This window comes from Bacillus rossius, chromosome 7 (assembly GCF_032445375.1).
Source record: "Bacillus rossius redtenbacheri isolate Brsri chromosome 7, Brsri_v3, whole genome shotgun sequence".
In the NCBI taxonomy this organism is placed as follows: Eukaryota; Metazoa; Arthropoda; class Insecta; order Phasmatodea; family Bacillidae; genus Bacillus; species Bacillus rossius.
In genome coordinates, this window is record NC_086335.1 from 56135478 (window position 1) to 56157031 (window position 21554).

The following is a 21554-nucleotide window of genomic DNA, read 5'->3' on the forward strand; positions in this document are numbered from 1 at the left end:
GTAGAGGCCCACATTATTTACAAACACCATGATAAACATCCCACTTTACTCAGGGGGGATTTTAAGAATAATTATTCGTCAGGATGGGTCACACGTATTGACAAGGAAGATTTATTTTTTATAATAAAGAATTGTGAGAAAATAAGTTGACTGTGTGAATTGTGTTGCTTCACTTTCACTAGTTTATACTCCATGGACTCTTACAATATCTCTGACCGTTCCTGTACATAGTTCTACCCAGTTGGTTCTACCAAATATTTGGTTCTACCCAATTCCTCATTCCGTGGGTTTATCTGTTAGTTCGACTCCTTTGTCTACGGGTTCGACCAAGGTTCGGCCACAGAATGAACAATTGGTTTATTCTGTGGTTCGGCTATCAACCTTAACCTATTCAAAAAATTAACTATTGTCATGCGACTGCGAATGGTGTGATTACGAAATGGAGTTATGGGTTTTGCTACATTTTTAAAAATAGCAATTGAATAGGTATTTGCAATTTTACATGTGTTTATAAACTTTCTAAAAAGTTAAACTCTATATAAGTACACAAGTTAAATTTTTTGAATTATTTAACTGATTGTGCTGTGTCATTTTGGTAGTTTTAAAAGCAATTAATTTGGTCTATGTATGTGTTACCAGGATTTCGTAAATGCTTGTGAATTGGCTAAGTTAATGAAAGTTTAATATTATTTATGAATTGTGTATAAACGTTTGGAAAAACCCGTGTTCAAATCCTCTACATCATTTTCTAAATTGAGTGGTTGAGTGTTACATTTTGTAACGACTTCGCTGTCAAGAAGATGTTAAGACCAACTTTATAGGACAAAATTTTTCAACAAATAGTTAACAGACTGTTTGTAATTGTAATATCACAATGTGTTGTTCAGAAATAACATGGCATTAATTATAAATGCAGGTAAAAAAAAAAAACCGTTTTGACAGCCTACCTCAACATTTACTTATTTCATTTTTTTACCGTCGGTCAATAGTTCTGTTATATACATTGTACCAAGTTATCAAACTGGTCATATAAATTTATAATTTTAAGTTATTTTAAAATATGCAATATACAACATGCAGTGGACATAAACAAGTTTTATGATTGTGAAGTTATGCGGACCTCTGGTGAAAGAAGTTGAATCAACCAACTTTTTATTTATTTTTTGTAGAAAAAAGCTCAACCACTCATTTCAGGAAGAGATGCTGGGGATTTGAACATAGGTCTTTCCGAAAGAGAGAGTGCTGCACAATCTTAAAATGCACTACCTGGCTCCATTTAAAAGAATAAAAAAAAAAAAAATTTCAAATATTTTTGGATAATAAACGTTTGGCCACAATTGGCAATTTACACTCGGCTAGCTATATAGCTATCAGTATATACTGGTAAGCACTTACACAAGACACAATGAGCACAGTGGTCTGCCTACAACATACCTAAACTAAGCTTTCATTTATTTATTTTAGTTTAAGATTATACACTATAAGAAAAAGTTTATATTAATTCTTAAGTCACTGCCGGAGCATATACGTTGACTATTAACTCATTTTATTAGCAGAGCAAAATTTTGAACTATATAATGAAACAGCTCTGAATAAAGTGGAAAAGACTTGAAAAAATACTAAACCCGGGCATTGGACCTTTTTTTAGACAATGAATTTTATTAAAATATTGCCCAAACAGTTAATACTGTTATAAAGATTCCCTTAGGCTTTGTGAACTTTGGCTCGCGCCATGGTTACAAATTTCCGTTCCATTCTCGAAATTACTCCTACCATTACATGAAATATAACCTGCCAGAAAACAGAAAAAACCTAATTTATATGAAAACAGCCAATAATGATAAACTCTGTGCAAACTGTAAAAGGCAGCAGCGCAGTAATTCAACCTTGCGGTAAAGGTCAACAGCCTAAATCCACCCGTTAAATACTGATTACAAGTGGCTCAATTGGTGCCATATAAACAATGTGCCTAACCATAGAATATGGGAATAATGGCCTGTCACTAAATGTAATTATATATTTAATTTTATCTGGTAGAGTTTTTTGAAAGGTCCTTAAAATTGCATGATAAGTTATTAAACACTTTATTTTTTGTTTCCAAGAGTACAAACCTTGACACATGTCAAATTAAAAATTGATAATGCAATTTCCATTTTCTTTTAAAAATTCATGGTTTAAAATAGGGCCTACTTGATTAAATAACAACATTAAATATTTAAATATTTCCATAAGAAGAAATTAAATATAGTGTTACTTAAATAATAAAATTCTGAAGTAGAACATTGCTCTGAAATACAGAAAATGACATCACATCCGATATGGACCAACATGTATAAACTTAATTGAGGTATGAAAGCTCTGGACGATGGTCGTCAGTTCCATATGTCGCACGGCCAAGTATAAGTTTATGTTGTTTCTGTCATCGCAGCTTGTTGGCTTCCGGCACTTGGACTCGTGGTCCGCTTTGTAAAGTATCCAGTGCTGGATCTATAAACTTCACGTGCGGACAATGTAAGATATTAAAACAACAGCAAAGATAGTACAAAATCATCTTTCAGACATATTGAGTACGATTTGTTGTAAAAAATTATGTATAGCTTTTTATGTTTAGAGTGACTGGCAAAAATATTTTGTATAACATGAGAGATAGAGCTGCATTGGTTTTAAGATACGTACGCATATAAAGTTAGTTCCTGAATTTTTTTTGCAGGGAACTTCAACATGTTACACACAGACACCACTCCTGAGGAAATAAAGATAGAAGTGCCGTGGGGACATGTGAACGGTGAGTATGGGTGACTTATCAGTAGGGCCATTCCATGAAAATTAGGAATTTTTTTTAATTTAAATGTTTTTTTTTTCTGGTTGAGAAAACATTACGTAAAAGATTTTAAAGTTATGGTCTTTGACAAACCATGTTGAATTTTGACTCATTTAACATTGAACAGCTGTTTTATTGATTCTAATGTGGCTGCTATTCAACTGTTTCTATTTTGCTCATAGAGAGGCTACTTTCAGGTTCTTTGGTAAGTACATGTCACATAAATGAATGTATATTTATATTTAAGTTCAAAATATAGGGTATGCACAAACATATTTCTTGCAAAAAAATAATTTAATAACATTTTATTGCTACTAAATTAATTATTAAATTGTGAGTGTTGAAGATGTCCCGTACGTGACAAATTTAGGTTATGTTTCATGTTTCATCAGGAACAAATTGTCATTATATCTTACTTATATAAATTCAAACTGTATTAGAATGCAGGTAGCTAACTTAATTTTTATATGTTTTAATTGCATTAAAAACAATAACAATTTTGAGATACAATCATGTCCCGTACGTGACGTCACCTACGGGACATATGAAAAATATAATGTTTTACCCAACATATGTAGAATATTCACCTATCTAAAATAACATATTATGTGTTACATAAATTTATTATTTAAATGTTTTACTTTTAGTAATCAATTTAATTGGTTTTCAGTGACAAAATGGAATATAAGAAGACAACAAGTGCTTCTCGGATGAAAAAAATGAGGGAAAAACAAAAGACTGCAGATCCAGATGGTTATCTTGAGAAGGAAAGGAAACGGATTGCAGAACTGAGAAAGAATAAGAAAAAGAAAATGACAGTGAAAGACAAGGCTGCCCAAAAAATTTATGAAAGAAATAGGAAAAGACTTCAGAGAGCAAAGAAAAATGCTAAAAATGCAGCAAAAGCAAACAGTTCTGATATGTCTTCCTCTGGCACACCTTACAGTTGCAAGCAGACATTATCAAAAGCAGTTTGGAAGACTGCAAGGGCCTTACCAAACTCACCACGAAAACAAAAAGCTGTTGTGACAGGTCTTGCTAAACGCATTGGTCTTCAACTGACTACAACAATGGAAGAAAGTATTGCTGGAACTAGAAACCGTTGTAAAGAAGAGACTTCTGTTATAAATTTTTTATATCGTCCAGATATAGTATACACATGCCCAGGGATGAAAGATGTATTAACTGTGTGGGAAAATGGAAAAAAAGTTAAATTACAAAAGCACTTTATGACTATGTTTCTGCATGAAGCATTTTATATATTCAAAGAAGAAAATCCAGATTATAAAATTAGTTACTCTAAATTTTGTAGTCTAAGGCCAAAAAATGTTTTGTTACTTAAAGAGACTCCTGCAGAGCAGTGTAAATGCAGAATACACGAGAACTTCATTTTAAAACTTAAGGCCTTAAAACATACATACAACAATGAATTTTGGAAAAATCTGTTGTGCAATGATTGCTTGAACTCTTTGTGTTGGCAGAACCTCTGTGAAGTTTGTAGTAATGGGAAACGAATGGTAGTCCCAAGAGAACCAGATTCTAAAACCACTTGGAAAGAATGGAAGAAAAATGATGAAAACAAAATAAAGTTAGTTATAAAAGAAGACTGTTTAGGTGATATATATGAAAAATTGATAGCAGATATGCCTAAAATGATGCTCCATGTAAACACCAAAAGAATACAACATGATGAGTTTGAGAAGGACAAAGCAAACGGTACAAAGCGTGTTCTGGAGGTTGATTTCGCAATGTCTTTCAGTTGTGAGTATCAAAATGAAATACAAAGTGCTTTGTGGTCTCGTGCTAGTGTTGTTTTATTCACTGCTGCTGTTTTTTGTAATGGAAATTGCAAAACTTATATACTTTTTCAGACACAAAAAATAAGGATAAGGACATAGTCTTTGTGTTCTTGGATTTCTTTTACACAGAAATACTTAAAGAAAATCATGCAATTTCTGAAGAAATAATTTGGAGTGATGGGTCCTCTTCAGAGTTTAAAAATAAATTCATGGTGAAAACATTGGAAATATTGAACCAGAAACACAACAGAACATTTACCTGGAAATACTTTGCGACATCTCATGGTAAAGGTGTAGTAGATGGTGTTGGTGGCAATATTAAACGCTTAGTAAGAATGAAAATGATGACGCAAGGGGAGGGATGCACAATACAGTCAGCTAAGGATTTTGCAGAAGTAGCTGCACAACTTGATACCAAAAGCCATTTATGGTATATAGAAGAGGACCACATTAGGAATGAAATTTTGTCCCAAAATCCTTGGAGAAATGTCCCTTCGATCCCAGGAATCAAGGAATTCCACATTATTACATGTAGCACTTCGTCAGGGTTCTATGCAAAAAACAATGAGCTGTCTAGAAAAATTGCACTCTCCAATCCGAAAGGGAATCCATTCAACTTCCCTGGAAAATGGGTAGTCGTATGCTATGAAGGAAAAGAGTACCCTGGAGAAGTGGTGGATGCAAGCGGAGATCAAGTGCGGGTGTCAGTGATGGTCCCTACAGGTCCCCCACATCACTTCAAGTGGCCTCGACAACCAGACTGCATTTGTTATTTAAAAGAAGATGTAGCAAGAGAGATTTCTCCTCCAGTAGTGGTGAACAACAGAGGACTGTTTAAATTTATTGACATTTAAAGTGATCTTTATGACCATACAGAGTAACAGTTTTGTTATTAATTTTTTTTTTTAGTTAGGATATAGGCAGGTAGAACTACTCTATCATTTTATTTAGTTACATTTAATCAATTTCGTTTAACATTTCTCTATGAGTCAGGTTGTATAAATTTAATTTTTTTCAACACATCTTAATTTCAATAAAGAGCGCAGGCTTTCGCGGCCGTTGTCCGTACTTTCTAGGCTTCTGGGTTGTAGCCGCGTCAAAATCAAAGTTTTCATCGACGTTTCGGTCGACGTTAGTCACAATCATCAGGGAGAGATTAATTCAATTAATCTGCTCCCTGATGATGGCGACTGTAACGTCGACCGAAACGTCGATGAAAACTTTGATTTTGACGCGGCTACAACCCAGAAGCCTAGAAAGTACAACTTAATTTCATTTTCTACTGAAAAATTTATTCAGCACAATCTTACTAATGTAAATGTCCCATACGTGACAGCATTGTCCCGTACGTGACAAACAGAAAAAAAAAATTGTTTCTGATTCATTATTGGAGGTTTTTCATGCATTTATTGATGTCTGTTTTTCTTATTCTTATACGTTCTCACAAAAAATAATACAAGAATATCATGCTAGAATTCGGGCTAAAGTTTCAGTAAAACGTGTCCTCTTGAAACTAATGGTTGACTATATGTGTCCCATACGTGACGGTTACATTTGATAGCAATATATTGTTAACAAAGGTATTTCTTATCATGTCTTAAGCTGAAAATTTACACTAAATGTGTAACTTCTGTAGAAACCAAGAAAACACATGAATATACCCCTTATAATATAATTTTTCATAGAATTATCTGTATGAAAATTTTTACAAATGTCCCGTACGTGACAATGGAATGGCCCAGTAGCTGATCTCAGCTCGGTAGAGTACTTTGATAAGTAAAGTAAACGTAGAGACTTGCACAATTCACGTCATTTTCTAGCACCATGCTAGACTCCATGATAACTGTCGCCATTCGCTGCTGCCACATTTATACCTTTTGTCCAGATTGGATGTGATTGGCTCATCAGCATTTTGTATTTTTTTTTATTATTGGTTTGTTGTTGTTCTTCACGGCTTGACAGACTACCCATGAGGGATTGGTGTCAGACAAATGTATAATTTTGAAAATTCTAGCCTGGTTTCAAGTACAGTAGAGTCCCACTAATCCACATAGCTGGGATCAGACCCTGTCCAGATCTTCAAAAGTTTGGAGTAAATTAAATTTGCTTTAAAATGAATGTAATACAAGTTTTAGATGGGTAAAACTGTAAAAATCGATATTAAATACATAAATTGTCTACACTTTCTCATCATAGCCACTTAGGAAGTTGAACATTAGAAAAAAAAATTTTTTTTCAATCTTGTACTGATTAATTGGATGTCTGGATGAGCGGGGTCCAGAATAGTATGACTACATCAATCCCTCACTTAGCACATCTTCAAATTGCACAAATTCATGTTGCGTGATGTTAATTTTACTGCCCCAGTCTTGAATAGCACGACTGTAAATTTTAGTTAGCACGAAATCGACACAGGCAAAAAAAAATTACGGATGACGCCACAAAATCTGTGGTAAACAGCAGATATACCATGGTATACAGTTAGCTATACGAGGGGGGAAGAGTAGTGTGCGCAGGTCTGACTACTATAATGGCTGTTTTACAAACATCAGGTATGGCAAGTTAAGTTGCGGCTATGGAGAGTAAAGGATCAAATGTTTTTACATCCGCGCGCATGCCACAAGCAGTACCGTTGTCACCCGGCCACAGACCGGGCTGTGATGAGTTTCAGTCCAGCCAGCGGCAGAGAACTCGCACGCACAAACACAAGCATTGTCTGCCCATTCAGCTGCTGGTAACTCTACTTGCGCAAGCACATACAGTTGAAATCATATTGGAATCATGGCTTCCAAGTGAAAGTGTAATAAATTGTGTACAAGTATTTGAGACAAAACTAGAAGTATTACGGCGTGCAGAATGGCATGAATGCCAGAATGTTGGTCACAACTTCAGTTTTAAGCAAGTCAACTGTGCACACAATCGTACGAAAAAAGGATTCTATGAAAATTTTATATAACTCTGATGCTATTGGTTGTACTAGCGGGAATATATTTGACATTAGATACCGGAACATAAATTAACAGGTGATTCACGTGGAAAAGGTGTTAAATTAATGGTGCAATGGAAAAAAAAAACCTCTGGTCTGACAGAATTGGTATGAACCAAGTGGTGATACGCAAATTAGCACTTTAATTTTTGAAAAATTAAAATGTAAATATCCGGACAGTAATATCAGTTTCACTGCCAGTAAAGGATGGTATGGAAAGTTCAGGAAAAAGTATGTGACGTGAATTGAAGATCACCTCTGGGCGGACAAGCCAACCAGCCGACTGACGATAAGTACGTAACCACCTATCTGTCGTTACACGGTTCGCATTTGTCATACAAAGTATTTGATGGTGGGCTTATATAGATCAATTTGTGACATTTATCGTTGAGTGTTATTCTACACATTTAAATTACATAAAGAATATTTCCCAACACATTTTGGAACACAAGTAAATTAGCCGTGCTATTTATGGAAAATACGCAATTTCGAATAACACAAACATTTTTAGAAATGCATTAGTTGTGCTAAGTAAGGGATTGGTGTACAGTGTAATGTAATTTTTGCAGGTTCTTAGTAATAAGTAATAATCGTGTTCTTTAAGTTGGATGAGAGTATGCCTATGACCCTTTGAACTATGTCAAGCCGGTTTTTGCTATGTTTAATTTTTATTCCAAACTTTGGTTGAGTCTGGCTCTCCAACCTTTTGAATCATGTGACATAGTTCTAAGCATTGGAACAAGACATTTAAAGTCTAATTGGGCTCTACAAAAGCATTGAAAAGATTGAGTCAAATTTCCACAAACCATGGACAGTGATGATTTTCAGTAGTTTATTCAAAAGTCCTCAAATTAAATGTGATGCAGTATGTCCTCCACATCATTGTGTACACTTCAGCCACTAATAAAAATACATACACCTATCCCTCACTTATCACGACTAATTCGTTCCTAAAAATACTCGTGTTTTTCGAAATAGCGTATTCTGAAGCATTAGTTTTCATAAATAGCAAGGCTAATTTATTTAATGTGTTCCAAAATTGTGTGGGAAAATATACTTTCCTTAATATAAATGCGTTGAATAACACTCAACGATAAATATGTCACACCATTTATCTTTATATGCCTCCCATTGCGTTTTGTACGACATATATGACACCGCGTAATGGGAGATACGTGATTATGTACTTTATCGTCAGTCGGCTGGCTGACTTCCCCGCCCGGGCTTGACCTTCAAATGACGTCACATACCTTTCCAAACCATCCTTTACTGACAGTGAAACCGATACTGTCAGGATAATTACATTTTAATTTTTAAAAAATTAATGTGCTTATTCGCGTATCACACCTGGTTCACACCAATCCTGTCAGGCCAATTATTATTTTTTTCATTGCAACATTCATTTAACAACATTTCCCACGCGAATCATCTGTTCATTTCTGTTCCAGTATCTAAAGTCAAATATATTCCTGCTAGTACAACCAACAGCATCAGACTTATATAAACTTTTGGTAAGAGTCCTTATTTCGTATGATTGTGTGCACAGTTGACTTGTTTAAAACTTAAGGGCGACCAACATAAGCGTGGCCTTCGTGACAAAATGTGCGCCGTAATACTTCTAGTTTTGTCTCAAGTACTTGAACACGATGCATCATGAGTGATCAAGTACGTACAGTTACCGGCAGCTGAATAGGCAGAATTTGCTTTTGTTTGGGTGAATTCCCTGCCACTGGCTAGACTGAGTTCATGGCCGGGTTTGTGGCCAGGCAACAATGGTATGGCACGGCGGCATACGTGCGGACGTAAAAAACATTTGGTCCTTTACACTCCATAGCCGCAATTTAACTTGCCACAGCTGATGTTTGGTTTCTACAATAGCCGATAGCGTAGACAGACCTGCACGCGCATCTCTTCCCCCTTTGTTTGGCTGACTGTATTCCACTGCACATCTGTTTGCAGAAGTTGAAACAGGCTTCGTGGCGTCGATTTGCCTTTTTTTTTTCCTGCCTGCCGAGATTTTGTGCTAACTAATTTACAGACGTGCTATTCAAGACTGGGGCAGTACAATTGACATCGCGCTAAATGAATTTGTGCAATCTGAAGACGTGCTAAGCGAGGGATAGGTGTACTGACGTTGGCCTAATGACTTGTACCCACACATCGGATGTACAGGAGCACTTTTAAGTTTTTATTAAAAATTATATGGGTGTGTGTAATTACAATGCTAAATCTTATTCTGATTCAAGCGTAAAACAAAAATACGTCATTTTCCGTTTGGACTAATTCAAATATTTAAAATTTAGGTGTGTTGGTGAAGTATGGAACTTTTCTTAGCCTGCTGCCAATTTTCACTGATCAGACCCAGAGCATGTACTCATGTACATTCATTCGCAGTAAAATGCAGCTATATTTTTTTACAAAGATTGATTTCAAAAGTTTCAATTATCTTGATCGTTTGAACCACCAAAATTCTGACATTTGCTTGGGGAAAGAAGCTCATGCATTTATATTTAATGTAGTTTATATGTTATTAATAAAATATAATTTATGTAGATTGTTATATAATTTGATGTAAGAACCTTTTCAGTACACGTACAGGAATCTTAATTTATTCTTTTGTTACTGGTTAGATCCTTGTGGATGCGTTGGGACCTGAAACGTGGCGTAATGTGTCGCAGGCAAGTGGTGGGGAGCTCGGGACAAGCAGCCTGTGATCGCGATACACGGCTGGCAGGACAACGCCGGCTCCTTCGACACCCTCGTCCCGCTGTTGTCGGCCGACATCCCAGTGCTTTGCATCGACCTGCCTGGGCACGGGCTCTCCTCCCACTACCCGCCGGGACAGTTCTACTACATATTCTGGGACGGCCTCACTCTCGTTCGTAGGATCGTAAAGCACTTCAAATGGAGGAAAGTCACCATCGTGGGCCACTCTTTGGGCGGCGCAATAGGCTTCCTGTACGCCGCGACGTTTCCCGACGACATCGATAAGCTGGTGTCCTTGGACATCGTCAGCCCGGCCGTGAGAGAGATCCCCAAGATAGTGGGCCTCACGGGGCAAGCAATCGACAGATTCCTCAAGTATGAGCATTTAACGCAGGACAGCATCCCGTGCTACGACTACGACGAGATGATCGACTTGGTGGTCGATGCGTACAACGGATCGTTGACACGTCGATCGGGTGAGATCTTGATGAAGCGTGGCATGGTGTCGTCGACTGTGGGGTACGGTTATCACTTCTCTCGAGATGTTCGGCTGAAAGTCCCAGGTGTGGGGTTCCTATCGCTTGACATGGTTTTGGAGTACGCGTCGAAAATAACTTGTGAAGTCCTGAATATTAGAGGAAAACCAGGCATGGTATTTGACAGACCAGAGAACTATCACATAGTTCTAGATAAAATTAAAGAATCTGCTAAGAGTGTACAATATGTTGAAGTGGAAGGAACTCATCATTTACATTTAAATAACCCTGAACGCATATCACATTATATAAATGATTTTTTAAAGGGTAGGGCTGGGTAATTTATTTGTTGGCTGCTTAGGCCTGGCAGACAAAGTAATTCAAATTTTTTTACAAGGATTTCATATGACAGTATTTTTGATTATGACTCAGTTATTTTTTATTTGTGTGCTATATTGCTTGTTATTATTTGCAACTTTGGTGAAGAGTACTGTGAAGAATTTTAACAGAAATTATGTTACTATTTTAAATTAGTTAAGTCACAAAGTATAAAACAATAATGCTATAATTAGAGAATCTGAAGTGGTTGAATAAGTTGATTACTAGGTGTATTTTAAATGCAAGCTGTTGTAGTTATATTTTCTATGTTGGTTCTATTGCTCTAACATCCTTTACATTTCTAGGAACACTGTATGTATTGTACTTCCAGCTTCTTCCGACAGTTATTCCTTTCAACAGTCGCACCATGTTCTAGATATAGAAGGGCTGTAGTACACCAGTTGTTACTGTCAACTTGTTTGGCCAAGTATATTTACATTTTAACACCTTCTTAACTGAAAGAAAACATTTTAAAAAATTCAGAAAGTGTTTCAATTATCTGGAAAACCGTCTTTTCAGTGATTTTGTATTTTTAAAACCCTAAGGCTCATTGCTCTGATTCAGTCATTTATTGTGCAACTAGGAAAATGGGTTCCTTGTACGTAACCATGTTTTTAAATCTGTTGAGAAGTGTGTATATACATATGTATGTATGATATATACATACTTCATATTACACAAACGTGCATTATTTGTATAGGCATGGCAAATTCTGCCATATCCTTGCATAAACAGTCAAGCCTTAATAATACAAACCTGAAAGCACCATAATTTTGTCACTTTGCGATTGTGAGGTTTGTATTAATCAAACTATTATAACATTTAATCAGACTTTTTGAAGTTATACTTCTTTAGGCTCTTAATGGAAAAATGATGAGTGAATTTTTACAATGCACACACACCATGCAACAAAATATTCACAGGAACGTGGTGGACCCACGTGTAGGGACATAAACTCAAATATAGTCACTTTCATAAAATTTAGGGGACATACCAAATGTATTGGTGTGCCAAAGGAAACTTTATGATATTTAAACTACCCTGGAATATATTTATTAAACTAAAATAGTCATAATAAAGAGTAATTTCAAGTTTTAAAAAAGCTAAGGCTACTGGTATTATAACAATTATAATACATATTCTCCTTACAATCTTCTGTTGGGCTTTGTAGCGTAGTGGTTATAGTATGCAGTTAATAAAATAAAGGAACGTGGTTCAAAACTCAACGGTGTGGAAAATATTTTTTCCTTATTTAAAATACAGATTACTGGATTATACACATTTTGTTTTAAGCAAATATATATTAATACCTTTTATTTTTTTATCGTATTGCTATAATATTATTAAATACCTAGCTCAGTTCATTGGATTGATAATTTCATACTAGGTAGACTTAAATTCTCAATTTTTACCTTAAAAGAAATATTAAATTAATTACATTTGTTAGGAAATGAATTTCTATGAATTTGTACAGGTAATAAAAAATATAACTTTATTATAGTACAAGAATCATTTTATGCATAATAATTTATAGTCATCTAATGTGCTAGATGTGATATAGTATTAACTTTTTAATTAATTTTAACAAGGTGGGCAGTATTTTAATAAAATTTCCTGTCAAAAACCAGGTCCAAGCGAGGGTTAAGTATTTTTTTTTTTAATTTTTTTATTTTTTTATTTTTTTTTTTTTTTTAAGTCTTTTTCATTTTTATCCGAGATGTTCCAGTATGTAGTTTAACCTTTTGCTCTGCAGTTGACGTAGCTGTTCCGGTAGCGAATTATAGCGCCGGGTGCGGCATTACGTGAGAGTCGCGTTCAGAAATTTAGTGATTGATGTTGAATACCAATACATATAATTAAAAACATTTTGAATATTAGTGGTAGAAATTGTGTTTATAACCTTTTTCAAATCTGTTTATATGATGATATGTTCCTGTATGTATAATTTATTTGCATTATAAATTATTTCATTATTAATCAAAATTTAGCTATATTATTTTGCTTAATTAAATTATTAATTTTTGTTACAATACATTTAAAAATAGTTCACTATCTGAAATCAAAAAGAAGTATAACTTCTAACAGGTGTACGTAAGTTTAACTCAATACCTGCCTTGTATTTATTCTGCCACAAATACTTTCAACAGATATTCACTTAGTGTAATATCATGTAACGTGTAATGTAATAGTGAAATGATCATCATGTGCACAACTTTTAACATGAAGAGTGGGGCGGCGGAGAGAGTCTCCCCCTCGGGGAGTGATACTGGCGATACCCGTGCGATCAGCGAGAGGTGAAGAGGGCAAGTGAACCTTGGTGAGCGAACCGGACCTATCGGGAGGCGATACCTGCGAGTGAAGGCCCGACGAGCCAGTCGGGTGCGACGGGCGATAGTTGACTGAGCTGCGGCGCGGTGTGTTGGTGAGTGTGCGAATGAAGCGGACAGAGGACAGAAGAGCGAGCCACTGTCGAGCCAAGCTCCAGTGGAAAGTGTTAATGTTTCAATGACCAGTGTAAGACTAATTGCTGTTAGAGATTTTTAGTGTATTAATTACATTTATGGTGTAGACGTTAGTAATAAAACTGAACCAATTAATTGGGCTAGGCCTATACCTTAAAAACCAAGTTTTCTCCCCACATGATACTCGTAACCATATTTTTAGTTCCTTTTAAATTTTATAATGGGTCAAATAGTAACTCATCAGTTACTTGAATTTAGTAAAATATTTTGTCGTCACAAAATGGTATCTTTACACTCATTTTCTGCAATGTATATGTGACATGTGGCAGAATAGCTTATTTATTTGCCCTTCATTTGTTATGATTTTGGCCTTGTATCGTTGCTCGTATCGTGCCTACATTTTTTTTGTGGTTTGTTTCTAGTATTATTTCTACTTAAATTTATGCTGTTGGCATTTAGAAATTCATTAAGTACAGTGGAACTTGGATAATTCTAACATCTGTAATTGGAAAGTAGTTTTCATTCAAATATTTGTGTCGGGTCCCCTTCAACTTTGCATTAAATTAAAACAAATCATAGATATTTTGAAGTTGTAATTATGTACTAAAATAATATGAATTAAAAGTTAGTAAATGCAAGAATCTTGAAAGTGAGATTGACCTTTGATGATGGAGGTCATTGCTGTATGTTTGTTATCCTTGGAATTGCCCTTAACTGCTGCCCCCAGCCCACAGCAACTGTTCAACTCGCAGTTGTCGCTTGAGCTTCCTGTTGTCGCTGTGAGAGTTTCAATAGTGAGTGCTCATCACATTTGAGTAAACCACACGTTCAGTACAAGACCTTTACGTTAAATGTTTTACAAATGATGAGGAAATTCTAGTTAGACATTTTTAACATCAATGAAACAGGAGTTTTTTTTTTTTTCCAGGTATACTCCAGATAAAACTGTAGTTTTTGAGGGAAAGCATTACAGTGGGGAAATAACAGTAAAGAAAGAGTCACTTTATTGGTTCTGGCAAACATACAGTGCAGTGAAAATCTGTTTTTTTTTTCTGATGATAGGAAAATCTGCTAAAAGAAAGACTATTTCTGATTATTTCATCATTAAAATGTAGTCGATACAAATTTTCGTATAAGTCTCTTCAGCTTTGCATTATCCACTGTATGAAGGTTTGGTTGTTAGTTATCGTTTAAAGCAGATAGGGGGAACATGAACTTCCCAACTGCTATGGTAAAGAGAAGAGATTATGCCAATCTGGAATCCCAGCTGTGTGGGAGTAAGCAATTTTCTACAATATCACTTTCAAATTAAAAAAAAAAAACACTTCTTTGCAAAGAGTAGAACATGGTCATAGAAGAAAAAGTACGAAAGAGTTATTACAGGTATTGTTTCCGAGTGTTTTTACAGTGTTTATATTTTTAAACTAAGAAACAGAAGCCTATAGAAACGTTCGTATTTTTAAAAATATTCTTTTATCACTATTTTTCTCCTCTTTGCAATGCACAGTGCAGTTTTTGTTTGAAAGAGATAGTATGTGTAACACGTGAAACACTGTCCCAGAGCACGGCTGCGTCTCCAGGTAGTCAGGACTCTTAAAAACGCACAGCTGCAGTTTTTAAAAACAGATTCACAGCTGATTTTGCATTTGTAACAGTATTTATATGTACTACTTTTTACTTTATAATGCTTTTTCTCTCTTGCTTCTTTTCCAAATTTGTTGTCAAAAAAAAAAAGGGGGGGGGGGGGGTAAAGTCATTCTCACTTCCTCCCACATTTTTAGATATGCCCTCACACTTCGTAGCCATTCATCGGGTAGAATAGAAATGGTAGGGTTTACTTTGGCTGTGTAAAGCACGGAAGTGCTTAGAACAATGGGCTTCGAGACACAAGAGAAACATACTTTGTGGTTAAAAGTTACTGAAAAGTCTTGTCAGCAGTTGGGGTTGAACCGTCAACCCATGTTTTGTCACGTGAACATAATCTCGACAAATACTGCTGTCAAGGACCCAATTGATGAAAGTAATTTCTTTCTTTAAAGGATGTGTTCATAATTTGTATCATATTTATTCTCGCACGTAGAACACTATTTATTGAAATTTTTTTTAATGATCTATTGTCAGATATTATTTTTGTTTAAATGCCCACAAATCAAAGTGAATACGTATCAAATCAAATGTGTATCTAAAAACCTTTTGTGCAGCTTTTTGTTTTTCGTAAGTTTTTCTGGGTCAGTAATTTGTGACTGTTTTCATATTGCATATAATGCATTACAAAATGTCTAACATATAATAATTATATGCTGGGTACTAATTGGACAAAGTTATGTAATCTGGAACCAAAATCTCAATTTTTTAATTTGTGATTTTGGTTTAAAAAATTTAATAGTATTTGTAAATTACATTTAAAAAAAAAACAAGAAAAAATCTGTCAAATTGTGTGGCTGTGATGTAAGGTAAAATTATTTTTACAGTGCTTTGTAAAAATAGCTTTAGAACAAGAAAAATTGTGGTTCCTGATTTCATGATTGTACACAGTGTCTGGGTGTTATTTTTGGCCTCCACTTTCACTAGTGTGTGAATTTGACTGTAATAATTTATTGAACACATATAAATGATGACCATTACTCTTCAATTCAAAAGTGGGTTCAGAAATATTATTAGTATAGTATGTAATTGTTATTTAAAAATCATTCCACCGTAACAACGTCCTTATTGTATGTTATCAACATTGGATCCTGGTAGGGATGCAGGTCCTAAAGTTTCTTCAGGTTCTAATTGTTACTGATATTGTGCTTTTTGTATCATTTTTGTTTCAGAATTGTAACATGAGAAAATAAGTTAACAATATTTTTATAACTCTTATGTCCAGTTTATACATTTTTTTTTGTAATAATGTAACGACAACCAAATTCCAGTTAGTATGTTATTATTTATTATAATTCCACTCTTTATAATTTGCTAGCATGAATGCTCTATAGCTTTGATGTGGTTACTTGCATGTCTGATGTCTGTATTTACAGTGGTTTATGTTTGTTAGCTTGTAATTTGTTTTTGAATGTGTTTAAAGTTGCAAACCTTTCTTCTTCATGTTAAGTCCACTGAGTAGTTCCTTTTAATGGTTGTTAGTTGGCATAATAGTGCCATTTACAAGGTTACCAGAATGTCGATGAGTTATAATGTATAGCAATTATTATTTTACTTGGTGGTGCAGGCATTGCTGTTAGTATACATTTTTAAATATTGTATTTATAACTAAGGATATGGTTGTTAAAGTATGCATCAATAAAAAAATCTTTAGTTATTATATAACTAAACGTAAATGCAAATAAAGAAATTTATTTTATTAGTACTTATGATTATTTTTTGTCTTCTTATGCTTTACCATACTCTTGGTATTTATGTTTTATATACTACTATATATTTTTATTTAAAAATCCAGATTATGTGAAAACTATTCCTTTACTAGAGTGAAATAAGACTCTTCAAGGCTAAAACAATGTACTATAAATTCACTTTTTAAATTAATTCATTGCAAATATCCATCATATCACAAAACCTCTAATCAGGGCCCCGGAGACAAATTATGTAGACAAGAAAGAGAAAGATGGGCAGATCAGAGCAATAGGTATGAAGTTTATGAGGAGTATGTTGGCAGTTGTGAGGCGAGACAGGATCAGGAATGACGTGGTACACGCAAGAGCAGAGATCATGGAAAAATCAAGAATGAGAGCCATGTGCAGAAAATGTGAAAGAGAGGCTGTCTAGGAAAATTATGGAGTTAAAGTACGCAGAAAGAAGATGCCCAAGGAAGATCAAGGAGCAGGTGGAACGCGCAGATAATTAAAAAATTAGTGCAGGAGAGAGGAGGAGAATGAAACAAAGTGGAGGAGGAATGCTGGAGGGACAAAGGAAGATGGAGGCATTTTACTTTCCCGACATGGCCACAGGCGGGAAGCAGTTGATGATGTAATAAGTTGCTCTAGGGCTGTTCACTATGCGTAAACAGTTATGTAAACTTTAGTGCTCAATAAAAATTCTGATTAAATCATATTTTTAATATCTTTTCAAGATGTAAAAAAAATGCATTAAAAAGGCCTTTCTAAAATGTTGGACTCGCCATTTAACTGGAAGGTATTACATACCGCCAAGGGTGCAAATATGTAGGATTCGCAAGGGGGGCCCACGCAGCCTGAGTTTTGTGCAAGGGTTTTATCCCACACAGGTCATCTCTGGATGACCTGCCCATATTTTGATCTATATCCATACAAAGTTCTGAATGAGGGTGCACACACATTATGTATTTCTTTTGAATTAACTTCATCTGGCCCCTTCCTACAAAAGTTTGCCCATATTGTATCAGAGTACTTCTGTATTTATTTTTATACTAGCTGAAGTACCCTGCGTTACCCGGGCTAAACACACTATAATATAAGGAACATCATTACTGAGTTTCAAGTCTGTAGGACATACACTTGAAAAATGGTAAATTTTGATTTTTAAAGTCTCATTGGTTGCACAATCTCGGTGTGTCAAGGCTACGCATCAGCAGAACTGGGATGCCAATGTTAAGCTTCATTTTGTGGGAAAGCAGGTAATCCCTAGGCAAGACGTGATGGACGCACAAAAGAATAGCGCGTTACAAATTCAAGGCAAAGCAATCTGTTGACGAAGTTCTAAACTAAACTTTTAATAGTTTTATTAGTTCGCTAGTAGCCGTGAGCTTCACTAAGCGGATTCATTTTACCAAGAAGGGCTGTGTGTCACGTAGAAAAACGACACAAAATCACTGTGTATGACCTGCCTCCTATGATTTTCTGCTATAAAACTGAATGTAACCCTTTTCACTCCCTTAAGAATAGGATTTCATCATTTATTATATGTAGTCTATGTCACTCTCTGGCCCATAAACTATCTACATGCAAAAACAAATCATGTCTATCAGTTGCTTCATTGCTGGAAGGAGGACAAACAACAAACACACTTTCGCATATATAATATTAGTAGCGATTAATCAAAATATTCATAACAACAGGTGTTCTGTATTACAGACTTAATTGTAACAAAATAATTGTGCAAGGTAAAAAATTATACATTTTACTAACAAAGGATTTAGAAAAGTATTTCATGGATGGTTTAAAGGTACAGTGGTACAGTACAAAAAATTTGATTGAAGTCTTTAATTAAAGAATTTTGTTCCCAAATTTATTACAGAGGCAGAGGCAACTCCAAGAAGAATTTTTGGGAGGGGCTATCACACACAAAAAAAAAAAGGATGCAGTTGCAAAACATGACAAACTGGGAGATTGCTTTGGAATAATTACAAATTCATGGTCTCAAATACTGGACCTTAATAGTTTTGACAACTTTTGATGAAAGAAAAGTTTTACATATGAATTTAAGTAAACACAAATAAATCTCCCAAAATAAATTTGGGTTCAGAATTGGCTATCGCCCCCACTCCTCTAACCCCCCCCCCCCCTCCCATCCCATTTCCGCAAACACAGGAGCCAAACCTGGTGTACAACAAAGGTTTAAACTGAATTAAGTTTGCACAATTTTTGAAAAAAATAATTTACACCTCTGTGACTTTAAAGGTACGTCTACAACAGCCCGGTCTGTGTCCTAATCCAGGGTCGGCGCGTCCATACAGGCGAACTAGGCAACCGCCTAGGGCGCCAAGTAGCTGGGGGCGGCGCAGCGCGACATATAACAGCTGATATATGTTTAACGATTATTGAAACTAGATGAGAATTTTTGTAACAGTTTGGAATGTTTATATTGATATAAGTAATTATTTAAAGTCCACGGTGACCTGTTTATGATTTGTAATAAGTAAAAAAAAAAAAAAAACACAAGCCTGCTTACATTTGATTGTTGACAAAATCTTAGGCTTACGTGATGTATTTTGAGGCAAGGAAATTTTTTTTTTGGGTGTCCGGCCGGGAGAGGGGGGGGGGGGGATTAAGGATTTTTGCCTAGGGCGCCAATTTACCTTGCACCGGCCCTGTCCTTATCCTAATGTGAATGACGTCACATTGTACCATGGAAAACTATCCTGTATACAATTGAAATGTCTAATGTTCTAAAGTAGTCACCAGAATGCAGTAAATATTGAGCGCCAAAATTATTTTTATTTCCTTTTTTTTCTTCTAGGCATTGTAAATTAGTACGTTGCTAAGTTTTGAATATTCATTTAACTTGTGGAAGTTGTGGTACTCGATAATGTTTATTTATTTTTATTCTGTAAGACAAAAGTAAATGGTATTAAATGTATTCTAAGCACACTGCAAAAATGAAATTGTGTGTTTCAGCCTTAAAAAAAGTGCTGGTCGGAAATGGGAAGCACTGATCAACACTTATTTTGTCTCTGACTTATTGGTTTCCTACCATTATTTCCTGTTTACCTTTCAGATCACGAAGAGTTCTTCAATGCTACCAAAGGACACAGATTAGGACAAAAAGTTCGAGTTGACCAAAGTATACAGGCCAGGGAGATTCGTACCACCAGTGGCGTAGCTAAGGTGATTGGCGCCCCCTCTTGAATTAAAAGAGAGGGGGCAGGGTTCAGTAACACGAAACCGTCGCGGCTACGTTCCCCCCCCCCCCCCCCACCCTGCTCCGGTGCCCCTGGCGGGGGCCATCCCTGCCACCCGCTTGCTACGCCACTGCACGCCACCCATCATGACTTCAGAGGGTCACGTGAACCAATCAGCTATCAGTGTGTTTCGGATACAATTCGGAACATTGCAATCGCAGACGCGGGTTTAACCCGTCCATTGAATATTAATGTATACTTTGGTGTACGCCACTGGGGGGGGGGGGGGAAGGGGAACGCACTTTCTCAACCTCGCCTCCAGAAGCTTGCGACCAAGGCGACGCCCCGTCGCTGACAGCGGACACGAGTCTGTGGACCAGCGCCGGCATTCATGAGCCGACCAATCAAATCGATCGTGCTGTCGCGCGTCCATCAGGGTAATAAATTCATTTCCCTCGAAATTAAATTACATTAAACTCAGGCCATTTGTAGTCACCAAGCTTCGCAGCGAATTTTCGAAGTCAGTTATTTCACAACCCCCGTTATAGGCACAAAACAGGAGGTTAGGGCCCGCATTCAGCGGCCTGGGACTCCTCGCGAGCCTCGGGGTTCGATGCCGAGTTCGGGTACTCGGCCCCTGGGTCCGCTACTGGCGATGAGGATATCCCTGTTAGCCAGTCAGCGATGGCTGCTCGGGGTCGCTTCATTAAACAATTGATCTGAGCATGGTAGCCATCGTGCAAGGAGTACCTATAGAAGTAAAAGTGCATGGCACTACTTCACTGGAGTCACTATAGCGTGGCGGCGCCCTGCGAGGTATTTGATTCTTATTGCATATCCAGTTTGTATCAGTTTTATAACTCATGTTTTCTAAATTAAAAAAAATATTTTTGTTAATTGTAAAGTTTCAAATCACGAATACATTCAACTGCTCACATTATTTTAATATTTTACATTACAATATGATTGGATACATAATACGAAACAATAAAATTGCAATGCATCCAGAAGCCTGTTATACAGGCAGGCAGGGCCGTGGGGAGAAAAACGATTTAGTCGCCCCCCCCCCCCCTTCCTATTATCTAACATTCAACTTTTCAGTATCCACAGTTGCTTGCTTTCAACACAGTACTTGAAGATCACGGCGCGGCGCTGCGATCGCGTGTCCTGTCGGCCAATGGAGTAAGTAGTCCCTTGAAGCCCGCCGATACTGTTTGTGCCTGTTACGTTGCAGGGTTTCGTTTCCGGACATGTGCTCCTTTACAGAAGTTGTTTGTTTTGGCTTTTTATGCCACCCATTTCATATAAGCCCCGCATTTTGCAAACTTGTATAGTGGCGCGGTTATTTGCAACAAAAAAAACTGTCAACATGATCGTCAAAAGTTATTGTA

At 36.1% G+C, this 21554-nt stretch overlaps 1 protein-coding gene across 3 annotated transcripts; it reads left to right on the forward strand.

The window, feature by feature from the left end:
* The first annotated feature begins 202 nt into the window (after positions 1-202).
* On the forward strand, positions 203-16977 carry LOC134534095 (probable serine hydrolase). Of its 3 annotated transcripts, none has more exons than XM_063372139.1 (3): positions 216-486; positions 2711-2785; positions 10285-16977. In XM_063372139.1, the coding sequence occupies exons 2-3, from the start codon at positions 2722-2724 to the stop codon at positions 11127-11129; spliced, it is 909 nt and encodes a 302-aa protein (XP_063228209.1). In that variant the 5' UTR covers positions 216-486; positions 2711-2721; the 3' UTR covers positions 11130-16977. The 3 variants fall into 3 exon arrangements, with proteins under 3 accessions (XP_063228207.1, XP_063228209.1, XP_063228208.1); XM_063372138.1 differs by having other exon boundaries at positions 471-486; positions 3492-10369; XM_063372137.1 differs by having other exon boundaries at positions 203-486; positions 2711-10369.
* The last annotated feature ends 4577 nt before the right edge of the window (positions 16978-21554 follow it).